Here is a 21,950-nt window from a genome sequence, read left to right on the forward strand (position 1 = left end):
CGTGTCGGGCTCTGTGCTGACAGCTCAGAGCCTGGAGCCTGCTTCAGATTCTGTGTCTCCCTCTCTCTCTGCCCCTCCCCCGTTCATGCTCTGTCTCACTCTGTCTCAAAAATAAATAAACACTTGAAAGTCAGGGGAACAGAAGTGCTGTCCACTACTACATGAAAGACACTGTGCAAAGCTCTTTGGTACAAAGTACTTTCCACATGATGTTTTCTAACCCTACATTCCTATTTTACAGATGAGGAAATTGAAGTTAAGTAATTGAGCGGGGATTTAAACACATGGCTAGTGTTTTCACCCCATCACACTGCCTTCCAAAACATCGCCGCCACCACCACTGCCCTTCCGTCTGCCTGGGGACACAGGAGTGATGGGATGGGATGGGGTATCTGTAGCTGTGCATGTGCTTGTGTGATCTCAGCTTGACTCTGTCTTCACTCTGTCTCTCCAGTGTACACACACAAGCAGGAACCCCCCCAGTATTCGCACACATCCCGGTTTCCGTCTGCGATGGTGGTCACGGATACAAGCAGCATCAGTACGCTTACCAACATGTCTTCCAGTAAACAGGTAATGCCGGCAGGAAGTCAGGAGAGGGCAATGGCTGGGGCTACTGACGTGCAGAGAGCGTGGTGCATGTGGACTGAGCCGTAAGCCTGGTCCTTCCCAGGCTCCTGGTTACTTGCTAGAGGAATCCCTGAGGTCACAGGGCAAAGAAGATGGGCCACAGCCTAAAGGGACTGACTGCTCCCCCAGCTTTGCCAACAAGAGCAAAAAATGACTACAGCTTGATAAATCACTGGAGACTGGGTGACACAGAGCCTTTAGGTAGTGAGACTGAGTATTCCCCAGGAGATTAATCAGTGAGCCATAGAAAAGGTGTTTCCAAGGGAGACTCAGGAAAGTCACACCCTCTAAAGAGTTTCATGCTTTGCAAGAGGGACCCCTTTGAGGATTTTCCACAAGTTAATCAATGGAAAAAGGGAGTAAGCAGTCAGGGTCCTGAGGCCAATTCCCCCAGTCCAAGACTCATGCTGGACCCAGAACGCTGTAAGCTCCAGAGAATGACCCAATTCAACCAACCCATGGAGATGCCCCAGTAGACAACCTGGCCTTAGAGGGGACCTGCATTTACTTGGTCTGCTGTCAAGAAGCTTGGAATTGACTTCCTGGTGCATGAAAAGTGGGAAATCCAGAGGGTTAGTCACTCTTTCAGTGGATGGCTGGTTCCCACCTCCACGCAGGGTTGACGAAGTAGCAAAGACAACCAAAGGTGCGGCTCATCATTGCCGCTTGGACAGCTGGACTGTCACGGGACACCGAGAGTTAGGAAATAGGACAAGATGTCTGAGCATGCATGACAATTCCAGAATAATACAATAGGACCTTTTAGGAGCTGGGGTCTGTGCAGTGTGGGAACTGTTTGGCCTTTATTGATTACTAGATAAGTAGGCAACAACCTTGAACTTCATGTCAGTGGCTCTCAGCAGGGTTTGGTCTTGTTGATGGTCTTTTATCCACCTGAGCCCTGTGAATCACACCTCCTCCACTGCCACATGCTGCCGAGCAAGTTCTTTCATGGGCTCAGGTTCTCTGTTTTTCCCTTTGCCCACATCTCCTGGTCCTGCAGTGTTGTGGAGCAGTAGCTTCTGTTCCTGGTTTGCCACTTGTTTGGTTACCTTGACCTCTCTGAGCCCTTGTTTCTTCAGCTTTAAAATGAGAGTTGTAACATCTCCTTATTCTGGAGATTCAATGAGGTCATGTAGATTAAGGGCCTGGCATGTCCTGGGTGTGTGCATGTGCGTTCATGAAATGCGTGCACGTGCTCACGTGCGCACACACACACACACACACACACACACACACACAGCCTAGGTAGCTGGGCTCTGGAGTTGGGGAGAGAGGGAGCGTTGTGTGGGACCGGCTCTGCCACTCTTCTCTCACCCAATGGAAGATGAAAGGACACCCCCTGTTGCCCTGCCCTTCGACTCCCGTGTGATTTCCCACTCTTTGTAGTGAGCAGGGAAAACATTTATCTGTGCTCACAAATCTCAATCAGGGGGGCAGCCAGGCGCAGCAGCCCTGCTTGGGAATACCTTCCCCTTTGAAAGGTTTATCAATCCATCTGCCGCTTGGTCAGCCCTAGACAGGGCTGTGATTAATTATTCCTGTCTTCCCCAAGTTGACTTTGATGCTTGCTTGTTGAAACAGGCCCTCTGAATTCAGGAAATTGTCTCTTAATCAAAATACTTGGAGATGCTCTCTGAGCATCTGGCCCCCAAATGGCGTCTCCCCTCCACTGGACAGAGTGGCCAGCCAACCTTGAAGCTGCATGAACAGCCCTCTAGAACCACCGTGAAGTTGTCCCTAAGTCCCTGGATATTCCAGGAGTCTGGTAGTAGACTCATTTCTGGGATGATAAGAAGGATGATTACACTTGGGATAAAACTATTCACATAGTATTTTATGTTTACACTTCTCATGAACAGGATCTCATCATTTCTTTTTACTGAAACTTCCTTAGTACAAAGGAATGAACTGAGGCTCAGAGGTGGAGAGTGACCTTCCCAAGGTCCAACAGGTGATCACTTCTAGAGCTGGACCTTTAGACTCTGGGCTTTGGCTCTAAATCCTAGACTCCTTCCACCTAAACGATATTTATCTTCCAATATCCATCTCTAAAATATCCATGGTATTTGCTGCTGTTGTGGAGTTAACGGTCAGGAACAAGGGTAAAATCTAGCCCACATAGGTGTTCCAATCAGGAAACTTCCTTCCTACAAACTGAAGAAGAGGAAGCGGGGGGAAGGGCAGAACAAAGTCAAGTGAGGGTACAGGTGCTGCCTCCTGACAGCAGAAAGAACCAAGGTGAAGAAAATTTGCACTAACTCTGTTCCCAAGGCAAAGGGTCAGAAGTGAGTTCCGGTGGCAATTCTGCTTTCTCTTTGTTTTAAAGTATTATTTTCCAAAAGGAGTTTTAAGACCATTGCTGGGAGTTGGGGGCACATGGTGTGAGGAGGGGAAGATCCCTTGATTATAAGTATTGGGTGAACGGCTGGGTTAAAGTTAGACACCACAAGGCGGGGCTTCTCCGAATCTTTCACATGCTGCTGTGTGCCTCGAATGGGGCCATTAGTGTGCACAGAAGCTCCGGGCAGAGGGACACATCCTGAGCAGTGCTACTGTAGAAGCACCCCAGAGTTCTAGGAAAGCCCAGCAGCCTTGCATTAATCCTGGTTCCTTCCCTACTCGCCATGTGACCTTGGGCAGTTGATTCACCCTGCGAGACCACTTCTGCGTCTCTCGTGGAGAAAATCCTACCCACCCCCCACCACAGGATCTTCAAAGTGTAGGAGACAGTGTCTGGTACATGGTCAAGTACTCAGAGTGCTAACCCCCTGTTTCTCCTTGCCACCTGTGATCCTTTAGGAGATACTTTCTATCGACTTCTTCAAAATGTAACTCACTGAACTACATGGGGTCAAAGGAGGTTCACTCCCAGGATAAAAGCAAATACAGCAGGGACTGCCTTTGTGCTTAGCCAAATGCCTGGGCTATAGTAGACATTCAGTAAATATGAGTGAGTGAGTGAGTGAGTGAGTGAGTGAATGAATGAATTCAGAACTAACATTTTTTGAGTGCCTCCCATTTCCATAGCAGCACTCCGGGTGCTTTTCCATTCTTACCTTTCGTGGCCAACCTTCCCCACCCATTCTGCGAGGCCGACTTACAGAGCAAAACACTGAGCTTCGGAGGTGGGATCTGGCCAAATTCACACAGATGATGAACCTGGAACTCAACTTCCAGACTACTGGTCTTCTCACTCCAAATCCATTAGGCAATGCTCTCCTTCTAATATCCATTTTTAAGCACTCATAAAAATGACCCAAGGTTATGTAGGTAGAAGGCTAAAATCAGGATTTGAACTGGTATCTGATCCCAGTATTTTCCATTGTCAGGACAGACGTGCCCCAGGGCCTTGTGGATCACATTTCAGGAATCTCAGGGTGGGACTGTCTCACCTGCAGCTCCTGCCCTCCGTCCTTTCCAGAGCTTATGCCTCCCCCTCCTCCTCAACCTTGGGTGCTGGCGAGTTACCATACGAGTGGGTCTGTGCCTGAGCTCCTGCAAAACAATGCCCCGCCAGTCTGGAAACCAGACCGCAGCAAGCACCGACCTTGGTTAGAACAAGTGTGGGCAGGCTGAGAGCCGAATCCTGTTTCCACAACCTCTGTGCCTACAGCTCCACTTCCTAGTTTATAGAGAGGTCAGGAGAGGGCCCCTAGAGCAGCCACCAGTCAGGGGTGCTGACAGGGAGGTGGACAGCCTTGCCATAAATCCCTGGCAACTATTCCACTGCTTCCAACCATCTCTGCTGGTGGTCAGCCAGTATGGTGTGATGATTAAGAGCACTGACTTGGGAGTTAGGCAGACCCAGGCCCAAGATTCTACCACCTTCTACCTGGGTGACCTCAGGCAAAAGTCCTAGCCTCTCTGAGCTTCGGTTTCCTCATTTGTAACATGAAAATAATGATTCCTCTTCTGGGCGGTCATTAAAAAGACTGAATGCTATAAATCTTGTAAAATACCTAGCTTGGTGCTTGGCCTAGAACACCCAGCCCATGGCGGCTGGGGTGAACTTGGCCTCCCCTGCTGGCAGCCCTGAGGAAGGAAGACTGTACGTAGCATTTATTTCTCTGTGGCCTCCCTGTGACCACACTCAGAAGGTAGAAGGAAATAACCTTCCTTGTGTTTAAGAGCATAGACTTTTCTGTTGTGAGACCCTGGGCAAGTTATTTATAATCTTTCTAGGCCTCAATTTCCTTGAAGTATAATCATTACTTCTAATTAATGGAGCCATGATTAATCTAACTTAATAACAGCAGGAAGTTATCTGTACTCACGGTCTCTACTTCCTCACCCCCAATTCTGTCTTAGGGCTATTCCTGATGGGCATTTGTCCTGACACCGCATTAGAACCTCTCCGGTCCAGCTCACAAGTACCGCCATATTGTCAAACCCAATGGGGACTTTCCGACCTCCACCTCTGACACAGCTGATCCTCCCTCCTTTTTTCACTTGGTTTCTGGAACGATACCCATTCCTGGTTCTCCCCCACTGTGGCACTCCTCATTTCCATAGCTGGCAGCTTGTTTCCCCAACATTTAGTTGTTGGAGGGCCCTATCACTCATTCTCTTCTGTGTTCACTCCTGGGTGATCCCCAATCCCATGGCTCTGGATCAAGCATACACACTGATGGATCGTGTACTTCTGTCTCCAGTACAGACCTCTCCCTTGAGTGGCCCATTCACAAAGCCGGTGCAGCTCGGGCATGTACATGCAAATGCCCGGTGTATCTGACAAGCCTCACCAAAATAGGAACTCTTCATTTTGCCCGTTTCTCCCTACTCGCACTGCTTCGTCCTGGGGCTTCTCCGTTTCCAGAAATGGTAACCCGTTATTCAGGTGAGGTACCTGGGAGTCTCCTTGATTCTTCTCTGCGCGCCCTACAACCAGTCCATGGATAAGCTCTGCATCCCACATCTGAGCACTTCTCACTCCCCACCAGTCCAGCCCCTGCTCTCACTGATGCTCTTCACTGGCCCCAGCTTCCCACTCCTACGTCCACTCCTGCCCCACGATGGTGGTTACTGTCTGTTCACTACGCAGCAGCCAGAATGATCTCTTGAGAGGGGAAACCAATCATGTCACCCCCACCCGTGTCAAAACTCTCCAATAGTGTTCCATTGCAGCCAAGCTGAAATGGAGGCTTCCAAGGCCTCCTGCCGTGTAATCAGCCCCCTGCCGGCCCTGCCCTTCTCACTTCCTTCCTCTCCTCCCTCTTTCACCCGGCTTCAGCTGAACCAGAATTGAAGTGATCTCGCTTCAGGACTTCTGCATTTGTGGTCTCTTCTGCCCCCCAAATTCCATAATGCACATCTTTTCATGCTTGCTCCCTCATTTCATTCAGCTCAAATGTCACCACCTCCAGGAGGCCCCTCCTGATTCCCCTCTATAATTTATTCCCTTTGCCTTCAAATCACCCTAACCTGTCATCATGCTTATATTTCTACAGAGCGTTCATCTCCATCTGAAATTGTATTTTGTATACATATGTACAATATATGTACACATGTGTGTACACATACATATATATTTATTCACTTTATTTTTCAGATCTCTCTCTAGAATATAAACTCTGTGAGGGTATGGACAGGGTCTTATTTGTGGCTGCATCCCCTGTGCCTAAAAAAGTGCTAAGTATATAGACGGCCTTCAAAAATGTATTAAATGAATGAATATAACTACCTGCTTCAAAGGGTTGATGTGTGAATCCAATACAATGATGTGAGTAAAGTCCTTCCTTAGCACAGTGCCTGGTACACAGTGGGACCTCGATAAATGTTAGCTCTTACCATACGTAATCACCACAGCTACCACCCCCTTCAGAGGGAGGTTCCCTCAGATCCTCTGGGCAAGGCCCCCGAGGGGCTGTGTGTGCCAGGCCTTGGTTCTGAGGGACCACAGCGCACCCCTTATCAGCTGTTTGTGTTTAGACTCTGAAGGGGACAAATAACTCTAGTTCCTTTGACAACATTTAGGGCTCTGCCACCATTTTATTATGTGAGCAAACATTTGATAGCTGGGAAGCCCATCCCTAATGACAGGTCATAGAATCTCGCTGGCGTCTCCTTATCTGCCCTTCTTGTTTGCTCTTCTATTGAAACCTGCAAGGTCACAAGCCATTTTCTCTCTCCTTCCCTGAAATCTGAAAATTGGAAAAGGGCTGATAGTGGGAAGTAAAGAGACTCAAAAGTGGGGGCGGGCGACGGGAGGAAGAGGAGGCAAAGGGTATCAGAGGACCCTGACAAGGGCCTCAAGAATTTAAAAGGGTCAGAACCGGTCCCTTCAAATGAATGTACAGCTCAGTCACATTCTGAAGAGGGCTCGAGGGCAGCACGGACTAGGGCACCCTGTGTAGCCCAGTGTTAATTCTGAACACTTCCCATGCATCGGCTCACCCGATCCCTCTACAACTTCCATTTTACAGATGAAAAAACTGAGGCACAAAGAGAATACCTTGACCAAGAACACAAAGCCAGTAGAAGACTCTTAACCTGAGAGCATAATAGAAAGAACATGTGCCAGGAGGGTACCCAGAACCAGTTTGAATTTCTGTCTCTATGCTGTCCTAGTTCTAAAACCCTGGACAATTCATTTTGTTTGAACTCGTCTTCCTAATCTGTAAAATGGGCATAATGGCAACCTCATACAGGATTATGTCTGGGAGCACTGATTTATGAGATGATAATGGGATAATAGGCCTTTCGTAGTAATGGTGGGGGGGGCTGTGCGTGTGGGTGTGTGTGCGCACGCACACTTATGTGTGCTCCTAAGTGTTTAGGGAAGAGTCTTTAGAGAAAGAGCCATTAACTCAAAAGGCAGAACTTTCCCCTTAGATGCCCAAACAAGTGAAAGGGAAAGAAGAGACAGAGGGAAGCAAAAAGGGCCTCCCTGGAGGGAAAAGGACGGGAATGGTGTGCCATGACGGTTGAAATGAATGAGGCCAAGGGCTCTGGAAGGGGTAACTCCTCTCAGGGGGTTTCTCCATCTGTTCTGGGGTCTCCTGCCCTCATCTGGGCATCAGAGGCCTTCAGCCCAGGTTTCTTGTCCTATTAGGAGCAAGCCTACAGAGAGCACTTTCCCATACTCCTTCCCTGATGGGTCGTTTGAGCAAGTGGCCATTTTCTCATGTGCTCAAGTAGATCGGCAGCATTGGCACAATCTGGGAACTGATTAGAAATGCAGGTTCTTAGGTCCACCACAAGCCCACTCCATCAGAATACACATTTTCACGGGATGTCTGGTATTCTTAGGTCCATTGAAGTTTGGGGATCAATGGTCTAGGGGACCCCAGCCCTTAGAGGTCTTAGGAACAGAACCCTGACTTCCATGAGAGGCAAAAAGCTCCTGTCCAGATGCCATTGCACCCACACCGAGCACATCGTAAAACCCACTCTCAGGGCACCTGGGTAGAAGCTTCCAGCTTCGGCTCAGGTCATGATCTTGCGGTTTGTGACTTCGAGCCCCACGTCGGGCTTTGTACTGACAGCTCACAGCCTGGAGCCTGCTCAGATTCTGTGTCTCCCTCTCTCTCTGCCCCTCCCCCCTCTCAAAAACAAATAAACATTAAAATAAAAACCCACTCTCAAAGAAAGAGGAGCTTGACTCCAGAATAAAGGTCAGTGAGTTATGATTAATTCAAGGTCCCCAGCAATTCACTTCTCTCTTCTGGAGTGGCCAGAAGATCTGGCTCCCGAGTGTTCCTAAAGGGAGTGTGCTTCAGGACCAACACTGTGGCATCGAGCAGGCACTAGGTCCTTGGCCCTTTGCCGGCTGACTTGGGTCTCAGCTCCCCTGGAGAAGACAAACCAAGGGCCATTGTCCCCGCTAACTGCACACAGCTGAGCTCTCTCTGCTCTCTCTGCAGTGCCCTCTCCAAGCCTGGTGATGACCACACATCACTTGCTTTGTGCACAGCAACAAGGACCCTATTTTCCACACCATCACCCTCCGGGCAGCTGTCACAGAAAAGCCCAGTGACCTGACAAGCACCTTCGAGAGGTCTCTGCTTACCTGACATCTTGCTGACGCTTCAGACAGCCGCTCCGAGGCGCAGCCCTTCCCTTCTATGCAGTATTGTTGCCATGCCTCTCCCAAGACGTCAAGTACTCCCATCCCGCCCACAGGCGGGAGACAAGAAACCGCAGAAGAGGAAGAGAGAACGCTGTCGTGCCTGCATTATGCTCCTTCATCGAACAAACTGATGTGAAAACTTGAATCTGTTACTGACAGGAGGAGGACACGTGCTGTTGAACTGAGCCAAACACACTGTAAATATCTGCAGACCCCCCCTCCCCCACTCCCTCCCGGCTGATCTCGAGATTTCTTTTGAAGAAGCAAATTTGTCCAATGGGTGTAAACTATAACCTACTGTAATTAAGTGCAATTTCCCCTCCACTCCCTTTCGCCCCTACCCTGTATATAATACTAAAGTGTCTATTAGTTTTCTTTGTAAAGGTCAGAGTTAAATTTTCAAAGTGATTTACCCCCTTTTTTCTCCCCCCACGGAGACATATCCTGAGTCGGAAGTGAAGCCTCTGCCCCTTTCCCTCGGGCCTGGACACACACAGGGACTGTACGTTTGGGACTGACTGCCAGCTGACTCCAATCTCCTGATGTTAAGACACACCTCTGGATCCTGGAGGGGCTGAACATAGTGTCAGACTAACATCCAGCTCCCGGTGGGGCTAGGGGTTCAGTCAGGACACCACCCAAGAAACCCCCAAGGCAAGGAAACTGACTGCTTCATAGCACAAGAAAAAGTTACCCTTTCGGAAAGCCTCCCATTAAAACGATTTATTTTATCACCGCCCAGAGTCTCATATTTCTGTCTCTGACATTTCCCCTGCCCCGGTTCCACCAAGAGCCCCTGGTTCCTGTTCTCCTTGGAGTTTTCCACTTAGTCCATTGGATTCATGGCTACACGTCCTAGTGTCTTCACACCAGCTGTACTGCTAAGGTAAGAAGAGTTAATTCCCCTCGCCAGACTCCACAACCCCCCACCCCCACCACCAGGGGATCTGGCCACAGTGGGAGCCCACACCTTTGTCTTCCCTGCAACTCATAGGAACAAAGGAATAGAGCCAGCTCTTGGTGACTCTTGGTCATAGGGACAGATTAAAAGCGGAAAGAATGGAAACCCTGTGGGTAACTTTCTTGGCCTCGTTTCAAGCATTAATCCCAGTCTTCCTTCTATGGAGCTGTTAGTCACTAGGAGAATGGGAAACTCTTGTGGTTGCCGCCTCCTGTCCAGCTTTGCCCCTCCGGCCAGGATGCTGACGAATAAAAGCCAAAGGCCTGGACACTCCACCAGCAAGGACATTGCCACAAACAATCCAGTGCTGACTTCAGGAAAGAGGATGTACCTGTCTTCTTTGCCATCTCCTCTTGTACAGCAGAGACCTACCAGCATGTGGTTTCTTGCTTCAAGTCAGAGCATTTGCCAGGCGCGGTGTGAACAAGGGAATTGTGCTGAGCAGGTCGCAGGCAATAGGTGCAGTGGAAGACGCACTTCGCGGTGATCTGGGCAGATTTACTGAGTACGTATCCTACTATGTGCCCAGGACAGGGATGGGTAGATAAGGAAATGCCGACCTCCTTTGGTTCCCGGCTCCCCTGGACGATGTCACGTGAGCTGAAGTGGTCAAGAGAACATTCCTAGTTCGGTTGAGAGGAGCTGGGGCCACTGCCAAGCACCACGTGTCAAGAGAGGCCAAGATCCCCTGTCACTAGTTGAGATGTCCTATTGGGTAGCTCCTGTGAGTTCCAGGATGAGGAAGGGAATACAGGCCTCAAGCCCGAGCCTCAGTTGGAACCCCATATCTGGACTCACGTTGTTTCTGGAACAAGTATCTTAATTGGGTACATTTTAGATCTTGCATTATTGCAATAGCCCCGAGAATGCAGAAGGTCTTTTCATCCAAGCAGTCATGTGGGCAGAACTGGAGGCTGAGGGGAGTGAGGATAGGTAGGCTGGGGAAGGTTCTAGGGACTTTTCCTAACCAAACCCTATATAAACCAAGACATGTAGAAGACAACCCTGGCAAGGTTAGCACCTCCCTTCTGCATCAAGCAGGGACCTTCTATACTGGCTCTACAAGGGACAAGGAGGCCACCATGTAGGGTTCAGGTGGAATTACCCCCTCTGAAGATTTACCTGTAACTAAAAACTCTCATTCTTCCCCCAGAGCTATATGGACTGACATTTCCAGGGCCTCTCTTTACACCTGGAGCCCAGACTGACAGACAGATGGCTCTGTTTTCCCATGACCTACTGTCATTTTCTGGGAAAAGCTCTGGGGAAGCAGATTTCATTTTAACACTCATGGAAATGAAATCAGTAATGAAGACCTGCCTTCAAATGCATTAACCTTTTCCATGCCAAACAGTGGACTCTTCCCCCAACTAAGGCAGAGATAACTGGGGGGTTAGCCGCTAGATTCAGGGGATAAGAACACAATGTAGACACCCAGGGAATCTGAGCTCTTGGCCCACGGCTGGAGGCAGGTCTTTGGTATTCATTTGGGAGCCATAATGCCCTGATTAGAATCTCCAACTCCAGCACTTAACCCCATCCTCTGTGTCCTCCATTAAATTGAGTAATGATAATAGTACCTCCTGTATAAGGTTGTTTGAGGAGTGAATGAGTTGAGACACTTGGAAGTGTAGCTGGTATGTTGTGTTATCAGTACTCTCTCATCCCACGGTGACATCTTGCATGGTCTTCCAGGCTTTGTTGCTATTTCCAGATAACCTCACCACAAATCTGATGCTTGATAAAACAGCTGGTAAAGTGGTTTTCTTCATTTCTATGGTGTATGGAAAATCCAGCCAGGGACCAAGGATGAGTCAGGGAGGGGGCATCTGAGGAAAGGAGAAAGGCCTGACCGAAGAGTCTTTGTCTCCTAAAGGGAAAGAAGGAGGTGAAATGTGGTGACCATTGCAGGAAGTTTGAGAGCCAGGAGGCTGAGACTACAGCTGGTAGTGGTCCTAAGGGTCGGTGGGGGGCATGCCAGAGGAGTGCCCAGAGCAAGCAATGGTGTGGGTCAGGAAGAAGCAGGAGCAAACTACTTCTTCCCAAGGAAAATCAGGGCTGATATGTTCCCTTCGAATTAGGAATTAATTCAAACAAACACCGTCAAAATCTGCTCTGGAATGTGAGATTGCTGATAGGGGCCCATGCAGTGATATATGACATATCCATGTTATAATACTTCAAACATATCCTGATTGCATCCTATAGGCTGAATACTCATGAGAAGCTGCAGTCCACTAAACCAAATGGCTATAAAGCCTGCCCCTCCCTCCCTCTCCCCCTCTCCTCCTCCCCTCTCTCCCTCCCCACTCCCTCTCCCTCTCCTTCTCCTCCCTCTCTTCCTCCCTCTCTCTGCCCCCAGTTCTGGTGCAGAGGTCATTCTGGCTAGGCAAATACTAGATTGTCAGCCAAGATTTATAACATGCCTGTATTTTTTAAATGAATCTTTGGGGTGTGCAGGACTTGACACACGCCTGAATGACCATTTTTTCCTGGGTGTCTGTACGGAGATGTGTGCATGTATAGGGAGGAAATGTGTTCTAAGGGACAGCAGAGCAGAGCAAACAAAGTGAGGGGGGTGGGGGTAACATCAAAAGCGGGACTCATCAAAGCAATTTTCACACAGTCCGTGTATGTATGTTTACGCCAACAAATCGTACAACACAAACTACATATTTCTTTATAGTTTCCACATAATTAATTTTCTTACATACTGTCATATTCCCAAAAGGCAGGTTTCTTTTCTCTGCCCTATTGTCCAGAGAGCCTTACTAAGCCAATCACATCAAATTATTCTCAATTACGAAAGGGATAAAAAGAGAAAGCTAATTTTTTTAAAAAACAAAAACAAAAAAATCCTAGTATAAGGAAAGTGTGCCTGGTTTCCTGAGCTTTATAAGTCCTCCCATGTATCCTTTGCTTTTGGAAACATTACCTAGTCCAAAATTATGTTTCTCATTTATTTATTCAAGAAATATTTACTGACACCTATTATGTGCCAGGCACCATTGTTCTAGACACTGAGGATACATCAATGAACCAAATAAATAAAAATCCTTCCCCTCTTGGGGCGCCTGGTTGGCTCAGTCAGTGCAGCGCGCGACTCTTGATCTCAAGGTCATGAGTTCGAGCCCCACTTTGGCTGTAGAGATTACTTAAAATCAAAATCTTGAAATCCTTCCCCTCTTGAAGTTCATTCTAGTGGGGGAAACAAGCAGTAACTGAATGCGTGTGTGTGATGACAAAAACTTCTACGGAAGCAGGGAGGTTAGAGGAGCTTGAGCTGAGTGACAGAATGGTGTGTCAGGGATGTGGGATATGACAACAAATGACAGAGGGCAGTTGTCACTGCCATCTGTAGGCGCTGCTGTGAGGACTTGGCTTTTCCTCTGAGGGATCTAGGAGCCATCAGAGAGTCATGAACGAAGCAGAGACAAGATGTAACTATGTTTTCAGAGGATCCCTCTGGCTGCTGAGTTGTACGGAGGGGCCAAGAGTGACGGCAAAAAACCACCAGAAGCCATTGCTGTCATCGGCCTGAGACCAGGAGTGGCAGAGGGGCAATGGAAGTGAAGAGAGGCAGTGGGATTGTGGGTGTCCCCTTGAAGGAAGAGAATTTGAAGGCACCAAGATTTCCCGGTGGTTTGGACATAGAGTGTGGGAAGGAGAGACTCTGAAGGCCATTGCAAGGTTTGGGGCCTGAATGAAGTAGGAAACAAAAATTGATGCAGAGATGAAAAACAGGGTTGCCTGAGACTAGACTCTATCTCAGATTTTTTTTTTTTTTTTTTGAGAAAGAGAGAGTCGGGGAGGGGTGGGGGTGGGGAGAGAGAATGAATCTTAAGCAGGCTCCATGCTCAGTGCAGAGCCCAACACAGGGCTCGATCTCACAAACTGTGAGATCATGACTCTTGAGCTGAAATCAAGAGTAAGATGCTTAACTGACTGAGCCATGCAGGCGCCCCTCAGATATCTTTTAAAGTGGCACTTTAAAAGTGGTAGGTCATGCTGTGATGTCTGCTACTATATCCCTGATGTGATCTCCGAGCTCTACAGGTGGCAATAACATGACATTCAATCATGTATCCAACCAATATTTATTGAGTACTTACTATGTGCCTACTCTTCTAGGCATGGGGAGAAAAGCTGTTAAAAAAATGTCACTTTTCCTGTGGCGCTTATGTTCAAGTGGGAGGAGCCTACAATAATACACAAACATACATCATGCCAAGAATTGATAGGTACTAGAAAGAAACACAAATAGCCAAGAAAGGGGCTGGAGGCAGGGAAGGAGGTGAATTCATTTGTAGGGGGATCTCTGTGGGAGACTGTATTCATTTCCTGTGGCTGCTCTAACAAATTACCAGAAATATGTTCTCTCACAGTTCTAGAGGCCAGAAGTCCACAACCAGTATCATGGGGCCAAAACCAAGGTGATAGCAGGTCATACTCCCACTGGAGGCTATAGAGGAGTCTCTCTTGCTTACTTCTTCCAACTTCTGGTGGCCCCATCACCAGTCCCCACCTCCATGGTCATTTTACCTTCTCTTCAGTGCCAGATCTCCCCCTTCACCTTCTCATGAGGATACATATGTTTGTGTTGCATTTAGGGCCCACTGGATTATGTAAAGTATTCTTCTTTGGAGCACCTGGCTGTCTCATTTGGTAGAATGTGCGAATTTAGATCTTGGAGTTGTGAGTTCAAGCCCCATGTTGAGATTACTTAAAAATAAGATCTTAAACAAATAAAGTTTATTTATTTATTCTGAGAGAGAACAAGAGAGCACGCATGTGCATGCATGTGAGTAGGGGAGGGGCAGAGAGAGAGAGAGAGAGAGAGAGAGAGAGAGAATCCCAAGTAGGCTCCATACTGTCAGTGCAGAGCCCAGCAGGGGGCTCAAACTCACAAACCATGAGATCATGACCTGAGCTGAAATCAAGAGTTGGATGCTTAACTGACTGAGCCACCCAGGGCCCCCCCGCAAAAGCAATAAAATAAAATAATCTTCTTTAATCATATCTGCCCAGACTTTTTCCTTTTAAGGTAATATTTACAGCTTCCAGGGATTAGGACCTAATATATTTGGGGGTCATTATATAGTCTAATACAGAGACTTTATGACAAACCCAGAATAGAACTTAGAGTGATAGTTTCTTTTGCACAATTTTTGAATTAAAATATGATTACTTCACAATAGATATAAATCAAACTATCATGCTGCATGCCTTAAACGTATACAGTGATATATGTCAGTTATTTTTCAATAAAACTGGGGTGGGGGCAGGAGGGAAATCATCATTATATTTGTAAAACAGATTGCCTTGCCCATGAAACATGAATGACAATGAGGCTTCTTAATCTTTAGGAAATCTACTTTCAACAGAATCCATACTTTGGAGAAGCTTAAATTAATAAGTAAATGAAAAACCTAAACATGTTGCTCATGTTTGTATCATGGAAGCCAAACACCAAGTTACCACTATAGTTAGGGTTAACCATTCATCCACTTCTTTGTTCATCTAGTAAATATTTGCTGCTGCTGTAGAGAGTTGTGGTTAAGAGCTCAGGCTGGAGAGCAATAAAAAATCTGGATTCAAATCCTGGCTCTGCCACTCACTAGGTGTGTGATCTTGGGAAGTCTACTTGGTCTGTTTCCTTATCTGAAAATAAGGTTGGCATAGGATTAAATGAGAGACAAGGTGCATCAAGCCCTTTGCCTGGTACATAGAAAGTGTTCAGTAAGTGTTAATTATTGGCATCCAGTCCCTCCAGGATTACAACATGAGAAAACATGATGGGCCCCAACTTCACTGTCACTGAATGTTTTTCCCCAACTAGGATGTAAGTTCTATGAGAACAGGGGGTTGGTGTTTTGTTCACTGTTTTGGGCCCCATCTTTTGGTACCTGGAACATATTAGGTACTCAGTAAATACACTTTTTTAATGTTTATTTATTTGAGAGGGAGAAAGAGAAAGAGAGAGAGAGAGAGGGGGAGACACAGAATCTGAAGCAGGCTCCAGGCTCCAAGCTGTCAGCGGGGAGCCCGATGCAGGGCTCGAACCCATGAACTGTGAGATCATGACCTGAGCTGAAGTCAGATGCGTAACCAACTGAGACACCCGGGCACCCCCTCATTAAATATTTTTTGAATGAATGAATGTGCATATGTATGTCATGGAGTTTACTAGTTAAATGTCTGGAAAATGACCCAATGTATACCTACCACCACCATGTCAAACTCGTCAAACTTCAAAGGAAGGAGCAAGTCATTATTATTGCTTTTATAAATGGAGATAAGAAGAAAGGAAATAGATAATAGATAAAAATGGAGCTCCTACATGCAGAAAAATGAACCTGGACCACTTTCTTACACCATATACAAAAGTAAACCCAAAATGGATGGAAGACCTAAACATAAGACAGCAAGCCATCAAAATTCTAAATAAGAAAGGGAGTAAAAACCTCTTTGACCTTGGCTGCAGCAACTTCTTACTCAACAGGTCTCCAGAGGCAAGGGAAACAAAAGCAAAAATGAACTACTTGAGGGCGCCTGGGTGGCTCAGTCGGTTGAGCGTCCTACTTCAGCTCAGGTCACGATCTCACGGTTCGTGAGTTCGAGCCCCGCGTCAGGCTCTGGGCTGATGGCTCAGAGGCTGGAGCCTGCTTCGGATTCTGTGTCTCCCTCTCTCTCTGCCCCTCCCCCATTCATGCTCTGTCTCTCTCTGTCTCAAAAATAAATAAACATTAAAAAAAAATTAAAAAAAAAATTAAAAAAAATGAACTACTGGGACCTCATCAAAACAAAAAGCTTCTGCACAACAAAAGAAACAATCAGCAAAACTAAAAGGCAACCAACGGAATGGGAGAAGATATTTGCAAATGACATAACAGATAAAGGGTTAGTATCCAAAATCTATAGAGAACTTATCAAACTCAACACCCAAAAAACAAATAATCCAGTGAAGAAATGGGCAAAAGACATGAATAGACACTTCTCCAAAGAAGATATCCAGATGCCAACCAACACATGAAAAAATGCTCAACGTCACTCATCATCAGGGAAATACAAATCAAAACCACAATGAGATACCACCTGACACCTGTCAGAATGGCTAACATTAACAACTCAGGCAACAACAGATGTTGGTGAGGATGTGGAGAAAGAAGATATCTTTTGCACTGCTGGTGGGAATACAAACTGGTGCAGCCACTCTGGAAAACAGTATGGAGGTTCCTCAAAAAATTAAAAATAGAACTACCCTATGACCCAGCAATTGCACTAGTAGGTATTTATCCAAGGGATACAGGTGTGCTGTTTCGAAGGGGCACATGCACCCCAATGTTTATAGCAGCACTGTCAATAATAGCCAAAGTATGGAAAGAGCCCAAATGTCCATGGAGTATTACTTGGCAATCAAAAGAATGAAATCTTGCCATTTGCAATAACATGGATAGAACTAGAGGGTATTATGCTAAATGAAATTAGTCAGAGAAAGACAAATATCATATGACTTCACTCATATGAGGAATTTAAGATGCAATACAGGTGAACATAAGGGAAGGGAAACAAAAATAATATAAAAAGAGGGAGGAGGACAAAACATAAGAGACTCTTAAATATAGAGAACAGAGGGTTGCTGGGAGGGTTGTGGGAGGGGGGATGGGCTAAATGGGTAAGGGGTATTAAGGAATCTACTCCTGAAATCATTGTTGCACCACATGCTAATTAAGTTAGGTGTAAATTAAAAGAGAAATTATTTTTAAAAATGGAGGTCCTAGGTAATGCCTTATGGCTAGTGTAATACTAAGGTCAGTTAGATTGGCTTGGAACCCGTTCTGGCTCCTGAGCTCGCACTCAAAAAGGAAAACCAACAACAAACCACTTCTATCTACCCATGGGCCCAACCTCTATACCTCATCTGCAAATATTCCTATAATCTGCAGGAATATGCCATATTGCACCCTTCTCAAGTACAGAACCCCTTGACTATGCCTTCTTTACTAGCCTAACCCAGGTCTTCATTCCTTTAACCATGTCCTTTGTATATTTTCATTACACAGAACATCTAAGTATGGTGGAGAGGCATGTTAACAGGTTCCCATTCACTCATTCATTCAACAAACCTCTTTTGCACACTGACTTTGAGCCGGTGTAGTGTGGTGGGTACTGAGGGCTCCAAGATGCCCTGAGGGAGTTCCCAACCTGGCTGGGGAGACAAATTAACAAGTGATTGTAATGCAGTATGTAGGTGTCAGAAGGTAGAGTGGTAGGACAGTGGAAGCAATTCTGTTTAGATAGAAATCAGAGAAGGTCCTTTGAAAGACACTTGACATCATAAAGAATGAGTGACAGTTCACCAGGCAGATGGGGGTGGGAAAGACATTTCACGTTGAGGGACCACAACATGCAAAATGAATGTCCAAATCAATGAGTTCCCAGTGTTGTTTCAGCCCAAACCTTCTGTCTTCTGCATGCCTGGGACCCCTGCCTGAACTTCTCTTGCCCTGGTTCTGTAAATCATGATCTGACAGGCTGCAGGGTCCTCAGGTCAAGGTAATGGGTCACTAGCCAGCTGGTGCCTCTGAGGAGTGGACCAGAGTCTGAGAATCAAATATGTGGGCCCCACATCTCAGATGAGCAGAGGTAAGGCGTGGGGTAAGGCATGTGATGTTTACGTTCAGAAACTGCAAAGCCACTAGCCTTGCAAAGTGTCATTATGTCCGCAGGTGGAGGGTAATTTTCTTGTTACTCAAGGACTCTTGATCGGGTGCAAATTGGTGTCTGGGGAATTGCTTTATGACCCAGAGCCAGGCAGCGATAGATAGGAGATGTGGTTTGCTGGGCAGAAGTTTACAAGGCAGGAAATTGCTTCACTGGGTACAACCATTCATAAGAAACACCTCTGGGAAAAGGGAGACTGGGCTCCTGGCAGGTCTGCCCCTGGCCATTTGTTTACATCAGCAACAACCCATGTTCCTGGTTACACAATGTGGCAGCGTCACGTTGAGTGGGGGATCTTTGCCCCATGGAAGAATAAACACATTCCTTACTCGCAATGGAATTAGCAGACCTCACAGGCTTTTCAGTGACTCTCCTGGAGGCTTTAATGTCACAGGAAGGTGACTCTAAATATGATTAGCTATACAACCAAACTTAGTCCAAATTTGGTTGAATCCCACTTTAAATGGCAGTGCATGTTTAGTGAAGATGCCCCAAAGGTGAAGGGTGGAAAAGTGTGACAATCTTTTGTCAGTCAGTAGCCAAAGCCACACAAGGTTTCTTAGAAACAATTCAGTCACTGGTGTAGGGGTCATTGGTCAATCTTTGGGGAGGAGAGGACAGGGCTGTGGGTTGTTTGGGTATATTTCAAAGCCCATGTTTTCATTGTCCCACCAACTCTTAGCTGAGTTCTAGAGTCCAGAGTTTTTCTGCATTAGAGCCATCAGATCTGCACATGTCATGGGGAGGAAAGATAAGGGGCAGTGGCCAGTGTCTCCAGAACCATGGGGTAGGGGGTCTGTCTGGCAAGTTACTGGAGGCCTCCAACCCCGCACTGCTCATTAGAGGCAAGAATCATGGGGCACCTGGGTGGCTCAGTCAGTTGAGTGTCTGACTCTTGATTTCGGCTCAGGTCATGATCTTGTGAGTCATGAGTTCAAGCCTCGCACTAGGCTCTGTGCTGATAGCACGGAGCCTGCTTGGGATTGTCTGTCTCCTCTCTCTCTCTCTCTCAAAATACATAAACTTTAAGAAAATGAAGCAAGAGTCACGCCCTGGGCCCTACTCTTCCCCACCGCCTTAGTCACCCCATCTTGGTCCCATCCTGGCCAGGTGAGTTTCAACGGGCTGCTTCGCTTCTCTGAGGCCTCGGGTTCCGTATCTGTGAAATGGGGGACTTAATGTCAATGTGCCACTTAGGGTCACAGCTCTGAAATGAGAATCCGGTGAGACTCTGAATGTCGTCCTCTCAAGTGTGTTCACACACCATTGTCCTAGGGCACTTGGGCATGTGAGGGGACGTGGATGGAGATTTTGTTTTATGTTTCTTACCTTTCTAAGAGGAGCTTCAGATGGTAAACCCGCCATTACCTCTGAGTCCAGAACCTGTTATTTGTGTACCTATGCTTTTGGACAGAACATTCCAGAGCAGGAGCAGTCAAAGGCAGAAGGACCTGGGCCTGCCCCATCTGTGTTTCTTTCAATCACTTCCTTGGAGATTATTCATGTAAATCTGTTTCCCATTTGCAAGTTCTTTTTTTTTTTTTTGGTAGTTTTATGGTTTTATTAACACAAATATTACATGCACATAAGCTGTCTGTCTCTTCAATTTCTTTGCTGCGCAGGCTGGCATTGGGATTGGTGGCTCTGATGGCCAGCTAGGCTGCTCTTTCTACAGTAGCTTTGTGGTTCTTGGAGGAGATACTGTGAGCAATCTCTGTACAGTAAGATTTGCTACACATCAGCAGCACTTCAACCTCCTTGACATTGTGAACTAGGAACTTCTGGAAGCCACTGGACAGCCTGTGCTTTGTTTTCTTACTGGTCCTGTAACCAGTGTTGGGCATTAAGATCTGACCCTTGAATCTTCTGCATACCATGTTGTCAATGCCTCTGGGTTTCCACCGGTTGCACTGAATTTTGACATATCAGTCTGAAAGGCACCAGATGAACTTCTTGGCCCTCTGTTGCACAATCTTGGACTTCACCAGAGGTCCGAGAGTGGCCATGATGCCAAGTAGGAGCTGGCTGCCCACCTCCGCAGGTAGCCGAGGAAGAGAGGAGAAAGTGGCATGTGGGGGCTTCGCATTTGCAAGTTCTACAGGGGCCAGACCATGTCCTTCTTGGTCACCATTATACCTCCAGTACCTCATAGGGTGCCTGGTGCATAGTAGGTTCTCTATAAAGACATGTTGAGTGGATAAAAGTTCATCAATGCATGGATGAATAGATAAACGGGTTGCATTTTTTTTTTTTTAATTTAAAAACCATTGGTATACTGAATCCACAACAAACCTACGATGGACTTCGGATCGCCCAGTTTCTACCTCATCAGATAAGCAATCTGGATTCCTAGTTTCCTTGTATAGATGGAGCAGCTGTGTCAGGGAAAGCAAGGTGGGGCATAGTGCTAAAGCCCACCAAGGGAGTCACAAGGATAGTCATTAGCCCTTTGGGTAATTAGTTCCTTAAGTATCCATGTTACTAGTTGTTTTCCAGCCACCTCAGGATCTCATGCTTCTGTTGCCCGGCCCTGCCCATTCCCTGTGAAGGAGACTGCAAAAAGGTTTAGAGCCACTGTCCCTAGACATTTGGGGAATAGTGTTACAGGCACTCTATCTCCAAATCCTGCTAGAGGAACCAGGACGAACCCAGAGGAGAAAGGATGATCCTATGGGTCAGTCTGGATCAGTGTGTGGCCAGCACAGCATAGGACAAACCCAGGGGAGTGTTTTGGTATCAAGGGTGTGGCAATGCAAGCATGTTAGAGACTCGCTTCAGGATGGCACCCCTGAATGTGGTGCCTGTGTATGGGTCTGCTGTCCTAAAAAGCATGCTTCTCACCCCCAGGGTACAGGGCAGTGGGTCAGGGAGTACAAGAAGCTGCAGTAAAAATAGTTCATTTTCCCAGAGCATTGATTTTATTCAGAGATAAGTAAATTGTTTGAGTTTATTTGTTTAAATTCAAGTTAGTTAACATACAGTGTAGTGTTGGTTTCAGGAGTAGAACTCAGTGATTCATCACTTACATACAATACCCAGCATTCCTCCCAACAGGTGTCCCCCTTAGTGCTCATCACCCATTTAGCCCATCCCCCCCCCCCCACGTCCCCTCCAGCAACCCTCAGAACCCTTTGTTCTCTGTATTTAAGAGTCTCTTATGGGTGTCTGCCTCTCTATTTTTATCTTATTTTTCCTTTCCTTCCCCTATGTTCATCTGCTTTGTTTCTTAAATTCCACGGATGAGTGAAATCATATGATAGTTGTCTTTCTCTGACTTATTTCCTTTAGCATAATATACTCTAGTTCCAACCACATTGTTGAAAATGGCAAGATTTCATTCTTTTTGATGGCTGAGTGAATATTCCATTGTGTGTGTGTGTGTGTGTGTGTGTGTGTGTGTGTGTATCACATCTTCTTTGTCCATTCATCAGTTGATGAACATTTGGGCTGTTTCCATACTATGGCTATCATTGATAATACTGCTTATAAACATTGGGGTGCCTGGGCCCATTCAAATCGGTATTTTCATATCCTTCAAGTAAATACTTAGTAGTGCAATTGCTG

General features: G+C 46.7%; 1 protein-coding gene and 1 pseudogene across 5 annotated transcripts in view; one reads left to right on the forward strand and one right to left on the reverse strand.

Annotated features, from left to right (window-relative positions):
- Positions 1 to 9,432, forward strand: part of HNF1B (HNF1 homeobox B) — a 53,382-nt gene extending 43,950 nt beyond the window's left edge. For 4 of the 5 annotated variants that reach the window (XM_015543751.2, XM_007096034.3, XM_015543752.2 and 1 more), the window contains exons 8-9: positions 455 to 573; positions 8,496 to 9,432. In XM_015543751.2, coding sequence (XP_015399237.1) covers positions 455 to 573; positions 8,496 to 8,516 — 140 coding nt within the window. In that variant the 3' untranslated portion in view covers positions 8,517 to 9,432. The remainder of the gene's footprint in view (positions 1 to 454; positions 574 to 8,495) is intronic. The other variant, XM_015543753.2, reaches the window with a different exon arrangement.
- A 9,979-nt stretch (positions 9,433 to 19,411) lies between these two features.
- LOC122233415 lies at positions 19,412 to 20,392 on the reverse strand (annotated as a pseudogene).
- Between the last annotated feature and the right edge of the window lie 1,558 nt (positions 20,393 to 21,950).

This window comes from Panthera tigris, chromosome E1 (assembly GCF_018350195.1).
Source record: "Panthera tigris isolate Pti1 chromosome E1, P.tigris_Pti1_mat1.1, whole genome shotgun sequence".
Taxonomy (NCBI): Eukaryota; Metazoa; Chordata; class Mammalia; order Carnivora; family Felidae; genus Panthera; species Panthera tigris.